Source organism: Nipponia nippon, unplaced genomic scaffold, assembly GCF_047370975.1.
Source record: "Nipponia nippon isolate SJK-2023a ecotype South Korea unplaced genomic scaffold, ASM4737097v1 scaffold_44, whole genome shotgun sequence".
In the NCBI taxonomy this organism is placed as follows: Eukaryota; Metazoa; Chordata; class Aves; order Pelecaniformes; family Threskiornithidae; genus Nipponia; species Nipponia nippon.
Genome location: NW_028262363.1, coordinates 749858 through 771843, shown reverse-complemented (window position 1 = coordinate 771843; position 21986 = coordinate 749858). Strand labels below are relative to the sequence as shown.

The 21986-nt window shown below is 61.6% G+C and overlaps 1 protein-coding gene across 1 annotated transcript; it reads left to right on the top strand.

Moving 5' to 3' along the window:
* Nucleotides 1-3464: 3464 nt before the first annotated feature.
* LOC104012645 (transmembrane protease serine 9) lies at nucleotides 3465-21441 on the top strand. Its single transcript, XM_087778536.1, has 10 exons — nucleotides 3465-3597; nucleotides 5927-6089; nucleotides 7450-7703; nucleotides 9328-9464; nucleotides 11614-11773; nucleotides 17350-17442; nucleotides 17533-17695; nucleotides 18411-18664; nucleotides 20240-20376; nucleotides 21286-21441. Exons 1-10 carry the CDS (start codon nucleotides 3561-3563, stop codon nucleotides 21439-21441), a joined length of 1554 nt encoding a protein of 517 aa, XP_087634662.1. The 5' UTR covers nucleotides 3465-3560.
* The last annotated feature ends 545 nt before the right edge of the window (nucleotides 21442-21986 follow it).

The following is a 21986-nucleotide window of genomic DNA, read 5'->3' as shown; positions in this document are numbered from 1 at the left end:
ATTTACACCAGGAAGAAACAACCCCATTGGCCGCCCCGGAGGGGGGAATCGGGGTCACCGGCATCAGCCCCGGCTTTGGGGGGGGGGGGGGGAGGGGCTCCTGTTTTGGGGTCCCCTTCACTCTGCCCCCGCCCCCCTTTTGGGGGGGGGGGTCCCCATAACTTGGCCGCCGCTTTGGGGTCCCCTTTGACCCTGATTTGGGGGCCCCCGAACTCTGCCCCTCTTTTGGGGTCCCCTCTCCTCTCCCCCAGATTTGGGGGGGGCTCCAAACTCCTCCCCCCCTTTGGGCTCCCCTTAACTCTGCCCCTCTTTTGGGGGGGGGGCCCCTTTCCTCTCCCCCAGATTTGGGGTCCCCCAAACTCCTCCCCCACTCGGCCCCCCCCTAACCCCCCCCCCCCCCCCCCCCCCTTAACTCTGCCCCTCCTTTGGGCCCCCCTGAGTTCTGCTCCCATTTGGGGGGGGGGGGGGGAGGTCCCCTCTCCTCCACCCCTCCCCCCCATGGGTGGCCCCCCCGCCCCACCCCCACCATGGGTGGCCCCCCTCCCCACCCCTCCCCCACCCTCATCCCGTGGGTGGGATCCGGCCCCGCGCGGGGCCCCGCCCGGTCATTAAGGGATTATGGGGGAGGGGGGGGGGGAAACTGAGGCACGCCCACCCCCCCCCCCCCCCTTTTGGGGGTCTCCCCCCCCCCCCGCCCCCCCCCCCCAGGATTTCATTACCAGGTGCTAATTAGGCCCCGCCCACTCCGGGAGGTGGGAGGGGCCTCGAGGTGGGGAAGCCCCTCCCCCCTCGTTAACGAGCCGCAGGGGGTTGTGGGTAATTTGGGGGCTGGTAAGTGGCCGGGGCATTTGGCCCCGGTGCGGCTGCCTGGAGGGCAGAAAGGGATAGGATGGCACTGGGATGAACTGGGAGGCACTGGGAAGGGTACTGGGACACACTGGGAAGCACAGGAAGGCTCAGATAGGTGTGGGGATGAACTGGGAAGCACTGGGAGGCACTGAGAAGGACAGGAAGGGCACTGGGAAGCACTGGGAAGGGTACTGGGACACACTGGGAAGCACAGGAAGGCTCGGATAGGTGGGGGGATGAACTGGGAGGCACTGGGAAGGGCACTGGGACATACTGGGAAGCACAGGAAGGTTCGGATAGGTGTGGGGATGAATTGGGAGGCACTGGGAAGGGCACTGGGACATACTGGGAAGCACAGGAAGGCTTGGATAGGTGTGGGGATGAACTGGGAGGCACTGGGAAGGACAGGAGGGGCACTGGGAAGGGTACTGGGACATACTGGGAAGGACAGGAAGGCTTGGATAGGTGTGGGGATGAACTGGGAGGCACTGGGAAGGACAGGAGGGGCACTGGAAAGGGTACTGGGACATACTGGGAAGCACAGGAAGGCTCAGATAGGTGTGGGGATGAACTGGGAAGCACTGGGAGGCACTGAGGACAGGAAGGGCACTGGGAAGCACTGGGAAGGGCACTGGGACATACTGGGAAGCACAGGAAGGCTTGGATAGGTGTGGGGATGAATTGGGAGGCACTGGGAAGGGCACTGGGACATACTGGGAAGCACAGGAAGGCTCAGATAGGTGTGGGGATGAACTGGGAGGTGCTGAGAAGGACAGGAAGGCCACTGGGAAGCACTGGAAAGGGCACTGGGGGGCACTGGGAAGCACTTGGAAGCACTGGGAAGCACAGGAAGGCCCTGATAGGTACGGGGGTGAACTGGGAGGTACAGGGATGAACTGGGAAGGATAAGAAGGGCACTGGGAGGTCCTAAAGGAGCTAAGGGGCTGCACTGAGGTGTACTGGGATATACTGGGAGGCCCCAGAGGAGCAGGCTTTGCCCCAGGGACACACTGGGAGGCACTGGAAAGCACTGGGGCAGATTGGGAGACACTGGGAAACACTGTGAGGCACTGAGATTTACTGGCAAATGCTGGGAGGCACTGGGATATACTGGGATGCTCTAGAAGGCATACTGGGTTGTACTGGGAGGCACTAGGAGGCACTGGGACATGCTGGGAGGCACAAGGATGCAATGGGAGGCACTGGGAGACACTGGAGGCACTGGGTGGCACTGGAAAGCCCCAGCAACCAGTGGGCTGAACTGGGAGGTGCTGGGAGGCACTGGGAGGCCCCATGAAGCCTGAGGACATACTGGAAGGCACTGGGAAGCCCTAGAAGGCAAAGGGAGGTACTGGGAGGCGCTGGGAGTCCCTAGAAGACACCAGGAAGCACCGGGAGGCACTGGGATGCCTCAGAAGGCACTGGGATGGCACTGGGAATCACAGGGAGGCACTGGGAGGCTGTGGGATGCCCCAGGAGGCACTGGGAAGCACTGGGAGGCACTGGGATGTCCCAGAAGGCACTGCGATGTCCAAGGAGGAACTGGGAGGCACTGGAGTGCCCCAGGAGGCACTGGAAGGCACTGGGAAGCAGCAGGGTTCCTCGGGTGGCACTGGGAGGCACTGGAAGGCACTGGGAAGCAGCAGGGTGCCTTGGGTGGCACTGGGAGGCACTGGAAGGCACTGGGAAGCAGCAGCGTGCCTCGGGTGGCACTGGGAGGCACTGGGAAGCAGTAGGATGCCTTGGGTGGCACTGGGATGCCCCAGGAGACACTGGGAAGGCACTGGGAAGCACCAGAGGCCACTGGGAGGCACTGGAAAGCACTGGGATGCCTCAGAAGACACTGGGAGGCCCTAGGATGCCCGGGGAGGCACTAGGATGCCCTGGGAAGGCGCTGGGAGGCACTGGGAAGGTGCTGGGAGGCACCAGGGGCCACTGGGAGGCACTGGGAAGCACTGGGAGGCACTGGGAAGCACCAGGGGCCACTGGGAGGCACTGGAAAGCACTGGGATGCTGGGAGGCCCTAGGATGCCCTGGGAAGGCCCTGGGAAGGCGCTGGGAGGCACTGGGAAGGCGCTGGGAGGCACTGGGAAGGCGCTGGGAGGCACTGGGAAGGTGCTGGGAGGCACTGGGAAGCACTGGGAGGCACTGGGAAGCACCAGAGGCCACTGGGAGGCACTGGAAAGCACTGGGATGCCTCAGAAGACACTGGGAGGCCCTAGGATGCCCCGGGAGGCCCTGGGAAGGCGCTGAGAGGCACTGGGAAGGCGCTGGGAGGCACTGGGAAGGTGCTGGGAGGCACTGGGAAGCACTGGGAAGGCACTGGGAAGGCACTGGGAGGCACTGGGAAGGTGCTGGGAGGCACTGGGAAGCACTGGGAGGCACTGGGAAGCACCAGGGGCCACTGGGAGGCACTGGAAAGCACTGGGATGCCGCAGAAGACACTGGGAGGCCCTAGGATGCCCCGGGAGGCACTAGGATGCCCTGGGAAGGCCCTGGGAAGGCGCTGGGAAGGCACTGGAAGGCACTGGGAGGCACTGGTTGGCACCTGTGCTGCCCCGGGCCGGGGTGTGGCGGGAGGGTGAGACCGCCCCGACCGGCCCCGCTCCCTCCCAGGGTGGCCCCAGCCCAGGCGGGGCCCGACGGGGATTTAAGGGGCTGGGCCCGGCGCCCCGCCACCCTCCTCTTCCTCCCGCCACCCGCCCGCCACCATGGAGCGCCTCCTGTCGCTGCTGCTCCTGGCCACTGGTAAGGGCGCTGGGGGGCACTGGGAGGGCGCTGGGGGGCACTGGGAGGGCGCTGGAGGGCGCTAGGGGGCACTGGGAGGCCACTGGGGGCACTGGGAGGGCGCTGGGGGGCACTGGGAGGGCCACTGGGGGCACTGGGAGGGTGCTGGGGGGTGCTGGGAGGTTACTGGGGGGCACTAAGAGGTGCTGGGGGGCACTGGGAGGGCCACTGGGGGCACTGGGAGGGTGCTGGGGGGCACTGGGGGATGCTGGGAGGGCACTGGGGGGCACTAAGAGGTGCTGGGGGGCACTGGGAAGGTGCTGGAGGGCACTGGGAGGGCACTTGGGGGCACTGGGAGGGAAGTGGTGGCATTGGGAGGGAACTGGGGTGCACTAGAGGGTGCTGGGGGGCACTGGGAGGGTGCTGGGGGACACTGGGAGGGCACTTTGGGGCACTGGGAGGGAAGTGGCGGCATTGGGAGGGAACTGGGGAGCACTAGGGGGTGCTGGGAGGGCACTGGGGGGCACTGGGAGGGCAGCATGGGGCTCTACAAGGTGCTGGGGGGCACTGGAAGGGTGCTGGGGAGCATTAGGAGGTGCTGGAGAGCACTTGGGGGCACTGGGAGTGAAGTGGCGGCACTGGGAGGGAACTGGGGGGCGCTGGGAGGGTGCTGGGGGACACTGGGAGGGAACTGGGGGGCACTAGGAGGTGTTGGAGGGCACTGGGAGGGTGCTGGAGGGCACTGGGGTCACTGGGAGGGCACTTGGGGGCACTGGGAGTGAAGTGGTGGCACTGGGAGGGAACTGGGGAGCACTAGGGGGTGCTGGGAGCGCACTGGGGGGCACTAGTCTGGGCATGGAGAGAGAGTGGAAGGTACTGGGAAGACACTGGGAGGCCCCAGGAGGCCCTGAGAGGGCACTGGGGAGTACTGGGAAGGAGCTGGAGGTGAACTGGGGACACTGGGAGGCAGTGGGAGCATGCTGATGTGAGTGGGAGGGAAAGAGGAAGCAGTGGGAGGCAATAGACGGCATGGAACTGCTACTGGGAGGGAGCTGTGGGTGAACTGGGGGCACTGGGAGGCAATGAGGGTGTTGGTGTGGCTAAGAGGGAAGGAGAAGGTACTGGGCAACACTGCAAGGGGGGCACTGGGAAGCACTGGGAGCACTGGTGGAGTGTAGAAGGGAATGAAGAGGTTGCAGGAGGGTACTGGGAAAGAGTTGGGGCACTGGGAGCACACTGGTGGCACATGGGACAGAATGGGGAAGCACTGGGAGGCATCAGGGAAACGCTGAGGGGTACTGGGAGGGAACTGGAAGGTGCTGAGGGTGTACTGGGAGGGAGCGGGGGGGAACTGGGGGCAATGGGAGGTGCTGGGAGGGAATTGGAGGCTACTGGGAAGACTTGGCAGGCAGTGGGAGGAAATGGTGTGACGCTGGGAGGCACTGGGGGCCACAAAGGGGGAATGAGGCAGTGTTGGGAAAGAACTGGGAGGCACTGGGAGACACTGGTAGGCAGTGAGTGGGAAGCAGTGGGGCACTGGGAGGGAGAGGGAGAGCTGGGAAGATGTGGGGGTGACACGGGGAGGTGCTGTGTGGCCCAGGAGACCCCTTAGGAGGGAACTGGGAGGGCACTGGGAGTAAACCAGCTGGCACTGGGAGGGTACTGGGAGAAACTGGTAGGCAGTGGGTGGGAAGCAGTAGGTCACTGGGGACACTGGGAGGGAGAGGGAGAGCTGGGAGGACACAGAGGTGACATGGGGCAGTGCTGAGTGGCCCAGGAGACCCCCTGGGAGGGAACTGGAAGGCACTGGGAGACACTGGGAGGGCACTGGAGACACTGGTAGGCAGTGGATGAGAAGTGGTAGGTCACTGGGGACACTGGGAGGGAGAGGGAGAGCTGGGAGGACACAGGGGTGACACGGGGTGGTGCTGGGTGGCCCAGGAGACCCCCTAGGAGGGAACTGGGAGGGAACTGGGAGAAACTGGAAGGCACTGGGAGACACTGGGAGGGCACTGGAGACACTGGTAGGCAGTGGATGAGAAGTGGTAGGTCACTGGGGACACTGGGAGGGAGAGCTGGGAGGACACAGAGGTGACATGGGGCAGTGCTGGGTGGCCCAGGAGACCCCCTAGGAGGGAACTGGGAGGGAACTGGGAGAAACTGGGAGGCACTGGTAGTCAGTGGGTGAGAAGTGGTAGGTCACTGGGGACACTGGGAGGGAGAGGGAGAGCTGGGAGGACACAGGGGTGACACGGGGTGGTGCTGGGTGGCCCAGGAGACCCCCTGGGAGGGAACTGGGAGGGAACTGGGAGGAACTGGGAGGGACTGGGCCCCGTCTCCCCTCCTACAGCGGCCATGGGGGACGAGAACCGGATCGTGGGGGGCCACAGCTGCCAGAAGAAGCGTCACCCCTACCAGGTGGTCCTCCTGGGCCCTCAGAAGAACATCCACTGCGGGGGGGTCCTCATCGGCAAGTCGTGGGTGCTGACGGCCGCCCACTGCGACACCAAGAGGTGGGTGGGGTGGGCAGAAGACCACGGGTTGCAGGAAGGGTGGGGGTCGTCCCCCCTCCCAGTTTGGCCCCGGGCTACTGGGAGGTGTCGTGGAGAGGTCCACCAGGAACTGGAGGTGGCCTTGGTGATGGTAGGACCTGGTTGGGTTTCATCGCAACGTGGGTGGAGAACCTCAACGGCAGAGGTGGGGTCATCTCTCGCTTAGGTCCTCCTCCCTGCCCCACAGCCTTCTGGGACCCCTTTCTTCCCATCAACCGGGAAACCAGTCAACCAGTTGGAACTGGGTGGCTAACTGCTGGGCAGAGAGGAAGCCACCTCGATGGCCCAATGCAACCATCCAGTTGGCTTCCCAGTGCCACCATCCCATTGGCTTCCCAGCATAACCATCTAACTGGGTTGGCCACCACCACCATCCAGTTGGGCTCCCAGCATGACTATCTAACTGGGTTGGCCACCACCACCATCCAGCTGGGCTCCCAGAATGACCATCCCACGGGGTTGGCCACCACCACCATCCAGTTGGGCTCACCATCCCACGGGGTTGGCCACCACCACTATGCAGTTGGGCTCCCAGCATGACCATCTAACTGGGTTGGCCACCACCACCATGCACTCGGGCTCCCAGAATGACCATCTAACTGGGTTGGCCACCACCAGTTGGGCTCCCAGAATGACCTGAGGCAAGTGGGAGGTGGCCACGTGGGGAGATTGGCCAAGAAGGACCCGAACTGCCCCCAGATTTGGTGAGCGATGGTTGGGTCTGAAGCGAGGTCTCCTCCTCTCCCAGTTCCCACCAGTTCTGCAGACTGGGACCAGAACAAGTTGGGTGGAGGGGGCAAACCAGTTTGAGGAGCCTGTGGCACTGGTGTGACTGGCCTGGGTAGGGAGGAGACCCTGGGAGGACCCACAGAGGCCACCAGCCCCACGTCATGGGGATCTCGAGGTAGAAACGTGGCCGTTCCTCCACGGTTTTGGTTGAGCTTCTCCCGACGCCGGGGATCAACCAGGAAAAAAAAAAAAAATGGGGGAAAAAAATCCCAATTTGAGGATTTAACTGGGTGCGGCGAGGACCTGGAGAGCGGCCAGGACATCTCAGGTCCTCAGGTTGGAGCCGGTTCTTCTTCAACTTGGGTTGGACCAGGAGGACTCGCTTTGCCTTGCTGACCTGCTGGACGACTTTGGGCTCCGAGCCTCAGTTTCCCCATCTGGTTAAAGATATTAATGAGAGGAGGGGAAGCTTTTTGTCCTACTTCTCAGGAGCTCCTCCCAACCACCACCACCACCACGTGGACCTTTCATGGCATGTGCCACGTCCACCAGGGAACCTCACCGTGGTCTTTTCTCCATCTCCGTTGTCCAGCCCCATCCCCATCCGCATGGGCGACCACAGTTTGAAGACCAAGGAGGGGACGGAGCAGTGCATCACCTCGGCCAAGGCCTTCATCCACCCCAACTACAACCCCACCAGCCATGACAGTGACATCATGCTGCTGAAGCTCCAGAAGCCCGTCCGCTTCACCAACCACGTCTATTCCGTGGCGCTCCCCAAGCGTTGTCCTCCACCCAACACCGAGTGCATCGTCTCGGGCTGGGGCAGCACCAGTAGCCCTGAAGGTAGGTGGAAACATCTCCTCGCACCACGGGGTGAGGGGTCCTCAAGGGACGTGGGGCCACCTCAGCGTCTTGGGGCCACCTCAGTGTGTCTTGGGGCCACCTCAGTGTGTCTTGGGGCCACGTCAGCATCTTGGGGCCACGTCAGCATCTTGGGGACATCTCAGTGTGTCTTGGGGCCACCTCAGTGTGTCTTGGGGCTACGTCAGCATCTTGGGGACATCTCAGTGTGTCTTGGGGCCACCTCAGTGTGTCTTGGGGCTACGTCAGCATCTTGGGGACATCTCAGTGTGTCTTGGGGACCACCTCAGCATGTCTTGGGGCCACCTCAGCGTGTCTTGGGGCCATCTCAGCGTCTTGGGGCCACCTCAGCGTCTTGGGGACATCTCAGTGTGTCTTGGAGCCATCTCAGCATCTTGGGGCCACCTCAGCATCTTGAGGACATCTCAGTGTGTCTTGGGGCCACCTCAGCGTCTTGGGGCCACCTCAGCATCTAGGGGACATCTCAGTGTGTCTTGGAGCCATCTCAGCATCTTGGGGCCACCTCAGTGTGTCTTGGGGCCACCTCAGTGTGTCTTGGGGCCACGTCAGCATCTTGGGGCCACCTCAGTGTGTCTTGGGGCTACGTCAGCATCTTGGGGCCACCTCAGCATCTTGAGGACATCTCAGTGTGTCTTGGGGCTACGTCAGCATCTTGGGGCCACCTCAGCATCTTGGGGACATCTCAGTGTGTCTTGGGGCCACCTCAGTGTGTCTTGGGGCCACGTCAGCATCTTGGGGCCACCTCAGCGTCTTGGGGACATCTCAGTGTGTCTTGGAGCCACCTCAGCATCTTGGGGCCACCTCAGCATCTAGGGGACATCTCAGTGTGTCTTGGAGCCACCTCAATGTGTCTTGGGGGCCATCTCACCATCTTGGGGCCACCTCAGTATCTTGAGGACATCTCAGTGCGTCTTGGGGCCACCTCAGCATCTTGGGGCCACCTCAGCATCTAGGGGACATCTCAATGTGTCTTGGGGCCACCTCAGTGTGTCTTGGGGCCACCTCAGCATCTTGGAGCCACCTCAGCGTGTCCTGGGGCCACCTCAGCATCCTGGGGCCATCTCAGCGTCTTGGGGCCACCTCAGCATGTCTTGGGGCCACCTCAGCGTCTTGGGGCTATTTCAGTGTGTCCTGGGGCCACCTCAGTATCTTAGGGCCATCTCAGTGTGTCTTGGGGCCATCTCAGTGTGTCTTGGGGACCATCTCAGCATCTTGGGGCCACCTCAGCATCCTGGGGACATCTGAACATCTTGGGGCCACCTCAGTGTGTCTTGGGGCCACCTCAGTGTGTCTTGAGGCCACCTCAGCATCTTGGGGCCACCTCCCCCGGGGGGAGTCCTGGGTCCATCACTGGTCCATGGGGTGGCTGTGGAGATCTCCCTTCTCCACCAAGTCCACGCCACGACCACAAGAGACCCCAAATCACCTCCAAGGTGACCATTCAACCCTCATCTTGAGGGCATCTTCCATGGTGGGCCATCACCCTAGGAACGAGAGGCTCCCACCCTTCCCATGCTCCCCTGGCACCCTCCCCCCGGGGCTGAGGCGTGGCCCAGGACCCCTGACCGTGTCCCACCGTCCCCAGGCTACTTCCCCGACGTTCTCCAGTGCGGCGTGGTCTACACCATGCCCAACGAAGAGTGCGGCAAGCTCTATCCCAAAGGCATCACCAAGAACATGCTCTGCGCCGGCGTCAGCTCGGGGGGCACCGACTCCTGCCAGGTAGGGCTGGGTAGGGTGCTGCCCCTCCCCCCCCCCCCCCCCAACCCGATAGGGTGGGGTCCGGGTGGCTCCACCCACCCTGTCGCCAACGGAGAAGAACTGGGGTGGGGCCACCCCGCCCGCTTGGCGGTGAGGACCAGTAGAGGAGCCCAACGCCGTGGGGTGTATGGGGTCGTGGGGGCACGGGTGGCTGGAGGGACCCCTCTGAGCACCACGGGGACCCCAGGGTGCTATAGGGACCACCTGGGTTCCATAGGTACGCCGGGTGCTATAGGGACCCTTCCCCATGCACCATCCACACCCCTGGGTGCTATAGGGACCTCTGGGTGCTATAGGATTCCCCCCCCCCCCAGCATTGTACAGCACCCTGGGTGCTAGAGGGACCCCCCAGGGTGCTATAGGGACCACCTGGGTTCCATAGGTACGCCGGGTGCTATAGGGACCCTTCCCCATGCACCATCCACACCCCTGGGTGCTATAGGGACCTCTGGGTGCTATAGGATCCTCCCCCCCAGCATTGTACAGCACCCTGGGTGCTAGAGGGACCCCCCAGGGTGCTATAGGGACCACCTGGGTTCCATAGGTACGCCGGGTGCTATAGGGACCCCACCCCAAGCACCATCCACACCCCTGGGTGCTATAGGGACCTCTGGGTGCTATAGGATTCCCCCCCCCCAGCATTGTACAGCACCCTGGGTGCTAGAGGGACCCCCCAGGGTGCTATAGGGACCACCTGGGTTCCATAGGTACGCCGGGTGCTATAGGGACCCCACCCCAAGCACCATGCTCACCCCGGGTGCTATAGGGATTGCTAGGCATTATAGGGACCCCCGCATGCTATAGGGACCTTTAGGCGCTACAGGGACCGCAAGGCAACCAACATATAGCCTTCTGGGTGCTATAGGGGCCCCTAAGGTGTTATAGGAAGGCCTGGGTGTTATGGGGACCCCTGGGCCCTATAGGGACACCCTGGTTGCTATAGGAACCCCTAATTACTATAGGGATCCTCTGGGTGCTGTAGGGACCACCAAGCACTGTACAGTTCCTATATGGACTATAGGGACCCCCACGGCATTAAAGGGACCACAAGGCCCCCTGGGTGCTATAGGGACCCCCAGGCTCTATAGGAGCACCCTGGGTGCTATAGGGACTCCCAGGCAATGTACAGCCTCCTTGGTGCTATAGGGACCCCTAGACAATATGGGGACCTTCTGGGTGCTATAGGATGCCCAGGGTCTTATAGGAAGGCCTGGGTGCTATAGGGACCCCCAAGAACTCTACAGACCCCGCCGGGTGCTATGGGGACCCCATGGCACTATAGGGACCTCCCCAGTGCTATAGGGACCTCTGGGCCTCAGCACCCTACAGGGCATGGTGGTCTCCATTCCTTGACCCCATAGGGCACGGTAGTCTCCATGCCCTGACCCCATAGGACAGGGTGGTCTCCATGTCCTGACCCTATAGAGCATGGTGATCTCCATGTCCTGACCCCATAGAGCATGGTGGTCTCCATGTTTTGATGACTCTATAGGACATGGTGGTCTCCATGCCCTGACCCTATAGAACATGGTGATTTCCACGTCTTGATGACCCTATGGGACATGGTGGTCTTCACGCCGTGACCCTATAGGACATGGTAGCCTCCATGTCCTGACCCTATAGAGCATGGTGGTCTCCATGTCCTGACCCTGTAGAGCATGGTGGTCTCCATGTCTTGATGACCCTATGGGACATGGTGGTCTCCATGCCCTGACCCTATGGGACATGGTGGTTTCCACATCTTGATGACCCTATGGGACACGGTGGTCTCCACGCCATGACCCTATGGGACATGGTGGTCTCCATGTCCTGACCCTATAGAGCATGGTGGTCTCCATGTCCTGACCCTGTAGAGCATGGTGATCTCCACATCTTGATGACCCTATAGGACATGGTGGTCTCCACGCCCTGACCCTATGGGACATGGTGGTCTCCATGTCTTGATGACCCTATGGGACATGGTGGTCTCCACGCCCTGACCCTATAGAACATGGTGGGTGAACCTGGGGCCTGAGGGGTCCCCGTGGGGTGGAGTGGGGGGAGGGGGGGTTGGGGGGGGACCTCAGCCCGGCGCCGTCTCATGGTGGGGGGGGGTTCTTCTCTCCTCCAGGGCGACTCGGGAGGTCCCCTGGTGTGCAGGGACGAGCTGCAGGGCATCGTGTCGTGGGGCATGCAGGTCTGCGGGCAACGGGGCAAGCCGGGCGTCTACACCCGCGTCTGCGAGTTCACCTCTTGGATCCACGACACCATGAGGAGGAACAGCCGCATCTGAGCCACCCCCAAAAGGAAGAGTCCTCCCCTCCCCCCGCCCCCCCCCCCCCCAAAACCCCGGGGGGTCTTCTTCTCCCTTCTCCCACCCCACGCCGCCCTCCCTGCGCGCCGGGGAAGAGCTCCTGGAATAAAGCCCTGTGAAACGTGGCCACCTTCCACCGTCCCGTGGCTCCACCGTGGCCACCGAGGCCGTGGGGCTGGGGGGAGGCGTGGGAGGATGATGGCCGCCGTGAGCATGGTGAGGAAATTGCCCCAGTTCTGAGGGTTGGGGGTTGGTGGCCAACTCGTGGCCACACGTGTTTGGTGCTGGTGGCCACAGTGGCAACCTCCAGCCACGTATCTGGTGCTGGTGGCCATGGTGGGCAACTCATAGCTGTGGGTGTCTGGTGCTGGTGGCCATAGTGGCAACCTGCAACTATGTCTGATGCTGGTGGCCGTGGTGGCAACCTGCAACCACGTATCTCATGCTGGTGGCCATGGTGGGCAACTCATGGCTACGGGTATCTGGTGCTGGTGGCCATAGTGGCAACCTGCAACCACACACCTGGACCTGGTGGCCATGGTGGGACACTCATGGCCATGGGTGTCTGGTGCTGGTAGCCATGGTGCCACTATACAGCCACACACCTGGTGCTGGTGGCCACGGTGGCAATGAGCAGCCACGTCTGGTGCTGACAGGCAACCCGTGCCCAGCTCTGGAAGACATACGTTGAGGTCTGGAGGACACGCGTGTCCAGATCTGGAGGACACGTGTCCAGGTCTAGAGGCCACGTATGTCCACAAGCAAGAGGACACGCGTGGCCAAGCCTGGAGGACACACACGTGCAGCTCAGGAAGCCACGGATGGTGACCCCCCCCCCCCCACCACCACGTACGTCCAGCCTGGTGGCCACGGCTGGCGTGTCACCGCCACACGCGTCCATCTCTGGAGGCCACGGCCAGCGCCTCGCGTGTGTCCCCCCGCCATGAGACCACCTCACGGCCCCACCGCCGTGTCCTGGCGACACCCCTCCACCCCTCGGGGCGCCCGGGGTTATGGCAGGCTGCGCAAAGCAGGGACGTGGCTCCTCCTGGGAGCGCGTGGGCGCCCTAATTGGCCCCAATTAAGAGGTGGCTAATGAGGCGGCCACCAACGAGGCCCCCCACCGAGAGAACCAGTCCGGCCAAGCCCACGGCGTGCGGCTCCGCCCGAGAAGCCGCACCGCCCTGTTTACACCAGTTACGCCCAGCGGGATCGCTTGGGATTTACACGGGGAAGCCCCGCCCCTCCCACCTCCTGGCCACGCCCCCTCCCGGCCAGAAGCCCCGCCCCAAAGCCACGTGCAGGCCATGCGGGGTGACAGCACCCTCTAGCGCAAGCGCGCACCCATGGGTGTGCGCAGGGCCGGGTGTGCACAGGTAGAGAAATGGCTGTTGTGGACATGTGGACGTGTGTTGTGGCCGTGTGTCGTGGACACATGGACGTGTGGAGATGTGTCATGGACGTGTGGACGTGTGTTGTGGACATACGGACATGTGTTGCGGACACATGGACATGTGGACGTGTGTTGTGGACACATGGACGTGTGGACGTGTGTTGTGGATGTGTGGACGTTTGTTGTGGACATACGGACTTGTGTTGTGGACACATGGACATGTGGACGTGTGTTGTGGACGTGTGGACATGTGTTGTGGACATACGGACTTGTGTTGCGGACACATGGACGTGTGTTGTGGACGTGTGGACGTGTGTCATGGATGTGTGGAAGTGTGTTGTGGACACATGGACATGTGGACGCGTGTTGTGGACGCGTGTCATGGACGTGTGGACATGTGTTGCGGACATGCAGACGTGTTGTGGACGTGTGGATGTGCGTCATGGACGTGTGGACACGTGTTGTGGACACATGGACGTGTGGACACGTGTTGTGGATGTGTGGACGTGTGTTGTGGACATGTCATGGACATTGGATGTGCAGACGTGTGTCGCGGACGTGTGTCATGCATGGGTGGACATGTGTTGCAGACGTGTGTCGTGGACGTGCAGACGTGTGGTGGACATGTGTCGTGGACATATGGACATGTGGATGTGTGTTGTGGACGTGCAGACATGAGTTGTGGACGTCTGGACGCGTGTCATGGACGTGTGGAGGTGCAGACGTGTTGTGGACGTGCAGACGTGTTGTGGACGCGTGTCGTGGACATCTGGACGCGTGTCGTGGACATGTGGACGCGTGTCATGGACACGTGGATGGGCAGACGTGTTGTGGCCGTGCAGACGTGTTGTGGACGTGTGTCGTGGACATGTGGACGCGTGTCGTGGACATGTGGATGGGCAGATGTGTTGTGGCCGTGCAGACGTGTTGTGGACGCGTATCGTGGACATGTGGACACGTGTCGTGGACATGTGGACGCGTGTCGTGGACACGTGGATGGGCAGACGTGTTGTGGACGTGCAGACGTGTTGTGGACGCGTGTCGTGGACATGTGGACACGTGTCGTGGACATGTGGACGCGTGTCGTGGACACGTGGATGGGCAGACGTGTTGTGGACGTGCAGACGTGTTGTGGACGCGTGTCGTGGACATGTGGACGCGGGTCATGGACACATGGATGGGCAGATGTGTTGTGGCCGTGCAGACGTGTTGTGGACGTGTGTCGTGGACATGTGGACGCGTGTCGTGGACACGTGGATGGGCAGACGTGTTGTGGACGCGTGTCGTGGACATGTGGACGCGTGTCATGGACACGTGGATGGGCAGACGTGTTGTGGACGCGTGTCGTGGACATGTGGACGCGTGTCATGGACACGTGGATGGGCAGACGTGTTGTGGCCGTGCGGACACGTGTCATGGACACGTGGACGTGTCTCGTGGAGGCGTGTTGTCATGCAGAGGTCTGCCTGTGTTGACCACGGAAGCGCTGGAGAACCTTGTGCCACAGCTTCGGTCTTCTGCTCCCGCCCTCAAAGGCGCCCAGCCAATCTCTGTCTGATGGGCTCCGAAGCTGATTGGCCAATCAGCTGGTCTCCAATGCCGATGTCTTCAGTTGATTGGCCAATCAGCACGTGCTGGTCTCCAACACCGTCTGGCCAATGAGATTTGCCGGCTCGCAAAGGCAGTTGGCCAATAGCACGTGCCGGTCTCCAAAGCCATTAGCCAATGAACACGTCCACATCTCCAAAGCCAGCTGGCCCATCACCGTGCACGGTCATTGGCCAATCAGATCATGTTGGGCTCCAAAGCCGCTGGCCAATGTGATGCGTTTGCCTCCGACACAACCGACCAATCGTCTGCCTTGGCTTTCCAAAGCCGGTTGACCTACCAGCATTATCACGTCTCCAAAGCCAACCGACCAATCAGCACCTCCGCATCGCCTCAACCGTCCCCGTGCAGTCATCCGGCGCCGAAACGAACCAATCAACAGCCGATGACCGCCAGAGCCAACCGACCAATCAGCGCCTCTCGCCCGTGAAGCAAGGCAAGGCGGTGCCGCCGAAGCGACGAGGGATTAGGGAAGGAGGCGGCGAGGCGTCTTCGCGCCCGTCAGACGCCTCCAGCTCAGCCCCGGGGTGGGACGAGCCGGGCCGGGCCCCGACGCCGTTATAAAACCGACGGAGCTCACGTGGGAGGGACGGGCGCGGAACGGCGGCGGCGACGGAGAAGAAGACGTGCCGGGGCCGGTTGGGACGGGTTTTTTTGGGGTTGTTTTTTGGGGTTTTTTTTTTTTTGGGGGGGTTATTTTTTTTGGTGTAGGGTGGGGGGGGGGTGGTGGGGATACACAGAGACGAAGAGTTCGCCCCCCGTCCCCGCGACCGGACGGGATGGAGGCTAGGAACCGGGAGAATTCGGTCGGGAAGGAACGGGATGAACCACCCCAACCCCCGGTGGGGGACAGCGGGGACCTGCGGAGAGGTTTGCCGGGATGGGGGTGGGGTGGGGTGGGGTGGGGGGGTGGGGGTGATGGGGCCCCTTCGGCAAGAGGGCACGGTCCGTGGTCGGTCCTTCCGCCTGCTGCCCCTGGTCTCCAGCCATCCCTCCTTCTTGTGGGCTTCATCCCTGGTCTCCCTCTATCCTTCCTTCCCCAAGTTTGATCCATCCCTGGTTTCCATCCATCTCTCCTTCTCCATGGTTGACATCCCTCCATCCCTGGTCTCCATCCTTCCTCCTTCTCCACGTTCCCTCCATCCCTGGTCTCCTTCCTTCCTTCCTTCCTTCTCCACGTTTGCTCCATCCCTGATTTCCTTCCCTCCTTCCTTCTTCACGTTTGCTTCCTCCCTCGATCCCAGATCTCCATCCATCCCTCCTCCTCCATGCTTCCTCCATCCATCCCTCCTCCTCCATGCTTCCTCCATCCATCCCTCCTTCTCCATGCTTCCTCCATCCATCCCTCCTTCTCCATGCTTCCTCCATCCATCCCTCCTCCTCCATGCTTCCTCCATCCCTCTGTGCACCATCTCCATCCCTCCATCCTCAGCCTTCCTCCCTCAGCTTCCCATCCTCATCCGGCCTCTCCGCGGGGAACCACCACCCACATCCGTGGGGTCCACCACCCACGTCCGGGGGGCCCACCACCTCTGTCCGGGGGGGCCCACCACCTCTGTCCGGGGGGGCCCACCTCCTGTGTCCATGGGGACCAACGACCCGTGTCCATGGGGACCAACGACCCGTGCCCATGGGACCCATTTCCTTTATCTGTGGGGCCCATGGCACATGTCCACAGGGAGTGGTGACCCACACCCATGGGTGGCTCCAACCCATGGCCATGGGAACCGTGACCCATGGTCACGTGGAGCCTTGACCCACTTCTATGGGGCCCACAAACCTTCTCCATAGGGAGCAAGGACCCACTGCCGTGAGGAACCATGAGCCACGTTCACGGGGAGCAATGACCCGTGGCCATGGGTGCCTCCAACCCACGGTCATGGGAAACCGTGACTCAGAGCCGTGGGGAACCACGACCCACGGCCATGGGGAACCGTGACCCACGGGGAACCACGACCCACAGCCGTGGGGGCCCACAACCACCGGGAGCAATGAGCCGTGTCCTTGCAACCCATGGCCACGGAGAGCAATGCCCCACATCCAAGGGTGCCTCCAACCCATAACCGTGCCCCACAACCACGGGGGGGGGGGGGGGGGGCGGGCCACGACCCCTATCTCCAGGGGGCACGACCCACGGCCCCAGCCCGAGGGAGGCATCCAAGGGCAGTGTGGGGTGCTGGGAGGTCAATCGCCTCGAGCCAAGGAGGGGGGAGGCGGAGGAGTTGGTGGAGCCCATAATTACGGGCCTCATTAACGATGACTGTGTTGATTGCCGCCGTGGCACTTGGCATAATGATGTCACCGTTGCAAAAGCGCGATGACAGGGCGAATTGTGCAGCTCCGACCGCTGGGTGGAGGGGACCGAGGCGGCGGGGGGGGCAGGGGGCAACCACACTGGTGTAGACCCCAAAATGGTGGCGAGCTACCGCCATGCCCCCACCCCAAAACGCGTGGAGGTACCACGATGCCCCAAGAAACGTCTCCTGGAGTGGGGCAGGTGAAGCCACGAAGGGCAAAACCCCCGTCACGGGACTAACACCTCTGCCCCACAGCGGCCACGGCGATGGAGGTGCAAGCCATGGTGGCCTCCAGGCTATGGGACACCGTGAAGCTGCTGGCAGCCCTGGTCTTGGTGGCATCCACAGGTGAGTGCAGGGGTGGAGGGTGCGACCAGCGGTGCAGCCACGCGCGTGGTGGCACTAACACGTGTCTCCCCGGTCCCTCAACCCTTGCAGCCTCCGCGGTGGCGGGTGAAACGCGCGTGGTGGGCGGCATGGACTGCGAGCCCCACTCGCAGCCGTGGCAGGTGGCCATCCTCGACATGTACAAGCTCTACTGCGGCGGCGTCCTCGTGGCCAGGCAGTGGGTGGTGACGGCGGCCCACTGCACCACGCCAGGGTAAGGGTGACGTCTTGCGTGCCACGTTTGTGCCATGTCCCCTGCCCCACGCGGCTTGCACCCCCACGTGTGCCACCCCGCCCTGCCGTGGTGTGCCCCGGTCCCACGTGTCATGGTCTCCATGGCCCACGCGTGTCCTGTGTCGTGGTGCCACGCGTGTCGTGGCCATGCTGTGGTCTACACGTGTCGTGGCTAAGCCGGGCCCTACAGGTGTCACGCATGTACCACGATCCCCATGTCCCACACGTGGGCTATGCCAAGTCCCTCACGTGTCCTGGCCATGCTACGGACCCCATGTCCCACACATGTCCTACAAGTGCCGTGGCCGTATCACAGCCTCCGTATCTCCTACGTGGACCATGGTCTCCATGTCCCACACGTGTCCTGGACACTCTGTGTCCCACCACGTGCCATGGCTGCACCATGGTCTCCATGTCCCGTTCATGGGCCGGGCCGGGCCCCTTGCATGTCCTGGCCACATCCCACCGTCTTGCTGCAGTCCCCACGTCCCACATGTGCCCTGGCCATGCCACATCCCACAGGAGCCACGGCCACGTCCCGGTCTCTATGTCCCATATATGGACCAGGATGTCCACGTCCCATGCATCCCAGCCACGCCATGCCCCCGCAAATGCCGTGGCCACACTGTGGCCCATGGTCTTGTGGTCCTAGCCACCTCGCTGCGTGTCCCACGCGTCCCTCCTGCCTGCCGTAGGACCACCAGCATCCGCCTGGGCAAGCACAACCTCTACACGCGGGAGTGGGGCGAGGCGCGGAAGATGGTGCAGAAGTTGGTGGCGCACCCCAACTACAACCCCACCACCAAGGACAACGACATCATGATGATAAAGCTCCTGACGCCCGTCACCCTCACCAGCAGGATCCAGCCCGTCCCCGTGGCCTCCTGCCTCCCAGAGCCCGGCACTACCTGTGTCACCTCAGGATGGGGGGCCACCAGCTCCCCAGAAGGTACCCAGTGCCCGTGGCCTCTTCCGGATGCCTGGATCCTCTCCTGGAGGCCTGGATCCCCTCCTGGAGGCCTGGGTCCCCTCCTGGAGGCCTGGATCCCCTCCTGGAGGTCTGGGTCCCCTCCTGGAGGCCTGGATCCCCTCCTGGAGGTCTGGGTCCCCTCCTGGAGGTCTGGGTCCTCTCCTGGAGGTGTGGGTTTCCCTCCCTGCACATCTGGGTCATCTCGTTGGCACCTTGGTCTTCCCATGAGTGGCTGGGTCTTCTCCTGGACCCCTGGGTCCCCTCCCCAGGTACCTGGGTCTTCTCCTGAACACCCAAGTCCCCTCCTGAACACCCAAGTCCCCTCCTGGACCCCTGGGTCTTCTCCTGAACACCCAAGTCCTCTCCTGGCCACTGGTGTCCCCTCCTGGACACCTGGGTCTTCTCCTGAACACCCAAGTCCCCTCCTGAACACCCAAGTCCTCTCCTGGACACCTGGGTCTTCTCCTGAACACCCAAGTCCCCCCCTGGGCACCTATGTCCCCTCCTGGACATCTGGGTCCTCTCCACGGCACCTACGTCCTCTCCTGGACCCCTGGGTCTTCTCCTGAACACCCAAGTCCCCTCCTGGCCACTGGTGTCCCCTCCTGGACCCCTGGCTCTTCTCCTGAACACCCAAGTCCCCTCTTGGCCACCAGTGTCCTCTCAGGAGTGCCTGAATCCTCTCTCAGATGCCTGGGTGGTCTCCTGGACATCTGGGTCCTCTCCTGGACATCTGGATGATCTCCTGGACATCTGGGTGGTCTCCTGGCCATCTGGGTGGTCTCCTGGACACCCCGCTCCTCTCCTGCTCACCTGGGTCCTCTCCTAAGAAACGGGAACAAAAAAGGGGCAGCAGAGGAGGAAAGGGAAGGACTTAACCTGAAATTCGGTTCATTTATACCAGATACGATGAAAAGAAATAAGAAGGAAGAGCCGAAAAACATCTAAAGCCCTAGAAATCGAATAACGGATTAAAGGAGACAGAAATAGCATGGATTTCTATCGAACGAAAAGGAGAGGAGGGAAAGGAAGGGGGGGGGGGGGAACCGATCAAATAACGGCAACGCAAACCAAAGAGAAATTAAAAGGAAGAAAATGAGTTAAATAAGTTAAATAGCGCAGAGAATAAAATTAAAACTCACTTCAAGACCCCAGAAGAAAAAAAAAAGAAAAAATGGCTGAAATGGGATAAAAGAGTAATATCCTAAAATTAAATGAGAGGAAAAGAAAACGTAACAATAAGAATTTAGGAGAAGGCACCCAAAAAAAGGCCCCTTTTCTGGAATTTCCCTCAGAAATTCCCCCGGGGACGAGGTTTCGCTGTGTCTCCACCCCGAGAGTTTGCCAACACCCCCAAAGAACTCCTTTTTCTCCCCAAAACCAAGCTGGAGAAGCAACCCCAAGTGAAAACACAACTTTTCACCGGGGCGGGGGGGCGCCGGCGCCGGGAGGGGGCGGTTTTTTGGTGGGGGTGGGACGCGGATTTCTGCCGATTCCCGGGTCGATTGCTCTGGTTTCTTTCTTCCTCCCACCCCGCTCCGTTTCCCGTCTCAGTTTCTTACCCGGACGTCTTGCAGTGCGTCAACGTCACCATCTTCTCCATGGCCGAGTGTCGCCGGTTATACCCCGGTTCCATCACCGAGAACATGCTGTGCGCCGGGAGCCTCCAAGGCGGTAGGGACTCCTGCCAGGTACGACCAAACTGTCCCCCTCTTGCCAATTTTTCACCGGGGGGGGGGGGGGGGGGCTGTCTCCAAGGTGGACCTCGGGGACAGAAGGTGACACGTCCCCTTGGCATCACAATGAGGTCTTCCTCTGGTGGCCAGCCTCACCCAGCCTCGTGGTTGGCCAACCCAATGATGTCCTTCAACCCAACAAGGGTTGGCCAACTCATCCATAGTTGGCCAACTCAACAACAGCCGGCCAACCCAAGAGGACTTGAATAACCCGGTGTTGGTTCTTCAACCCAACAAGGGTTGGCCAACTCAAGAGGAGTTGAATAACCCGGTTGGCCAACTCAACAAGAGTCAGCCAACCCAAGAGGAGTTGAATAACCCCGTGTTCTTCAACCCAACAAGGGTTGGCCAACTCATCCATAGTTGGCCAACTCAACAAGAGTCGGCCAACCCAAGAGGAGTTGAATAACCCGGTGTTGGTTCTTCAACCCAACAAGGGTTGGCCAACTCAAGTAGAATTGGCCAACTCGGCAATGGCTGGAAAGCCCAAAGAGATGTGGACAACCCACTGGGGTGGTTGGCCAATCCAGTGATGGTTAAACAAGCCACCAAGCATTCGCTGACCCAATAGGAGTTGGTCACCCAACGCAATGATGGTGGAACAACTCAAGAGTTGGACAACCCAATGGCATGGGTTGGTTAACCCCGTCGTAGATTATCAACCCCAAAACAGTTGACCAAACCAGTTGGAGGTGACCAAGCCAATGGCAGTTGGCCAACCCAACAACGGTTGGCCAACCCAGAGAGCTCACTCAACCCAACGAGGCTCAACAATGATGGGTCAAGCCACAAAGAGTTGGCCAACCCAACGAGGGTTGGGTGACCTTGTGGAGAATGGTGGCTTCACACCACGTCTTTCCATAGGGCGACTCCGGAGGACCTCTGGTTTGCAACGGGACCCTCCAAGGTATCGTGTCCTGGGGCATGGAGAAATGTGGGCAACCCAAGAGACCTGGTGTCTACACCAAGGTCTGTAGATACGCCCAGTGGATCCAGAAGACCATGAAGGACAACCAGTGACAATCCAGCAAGCTCCAAGTGCCCAAGGGGAGGGCGGAGGACCACATCCACGCTCCCACTGCTCACCAGGGCAGGACGCTGGGACAAGAGAGGCTGTGGGTAGAGCCGGGGTCACCTGGTGAAGCTGGTGAGAGGGTGGGTGGGAAGGCACGAGAAATTAAAAGCGTTGTGATGTTTGGTGGGAAACGGTGTCCTTTCGACCTGCCCCCCTCCCCCCAAAAAATCGATTTCGAGCTCAATCCCAGCCATCGCTTCTCCTCCAGGGTCATCCACAGGCCCAGTGGCCACTCGTGGCCACGGACTTTGAGGTCAGATCCTTCCCATCATCCCCCAAAAATGTGACTTTCCGGGAGGAGAAGTTGATTTTATTTGAAGCCAAAGCTCGTTTCCTCCACTCCTACCTGTTGTCTCCCAAGGAACGAGACGCGGGGCCGCGGTGGCCAATCGATGGCGCTGAGGATGTGGACAAGTCCTCCAACCCAAATGGAGTTGGTCAAGTCAACGAGGGTAACCAATCAAAGATGGCCGCCCGACTCAAATCACCA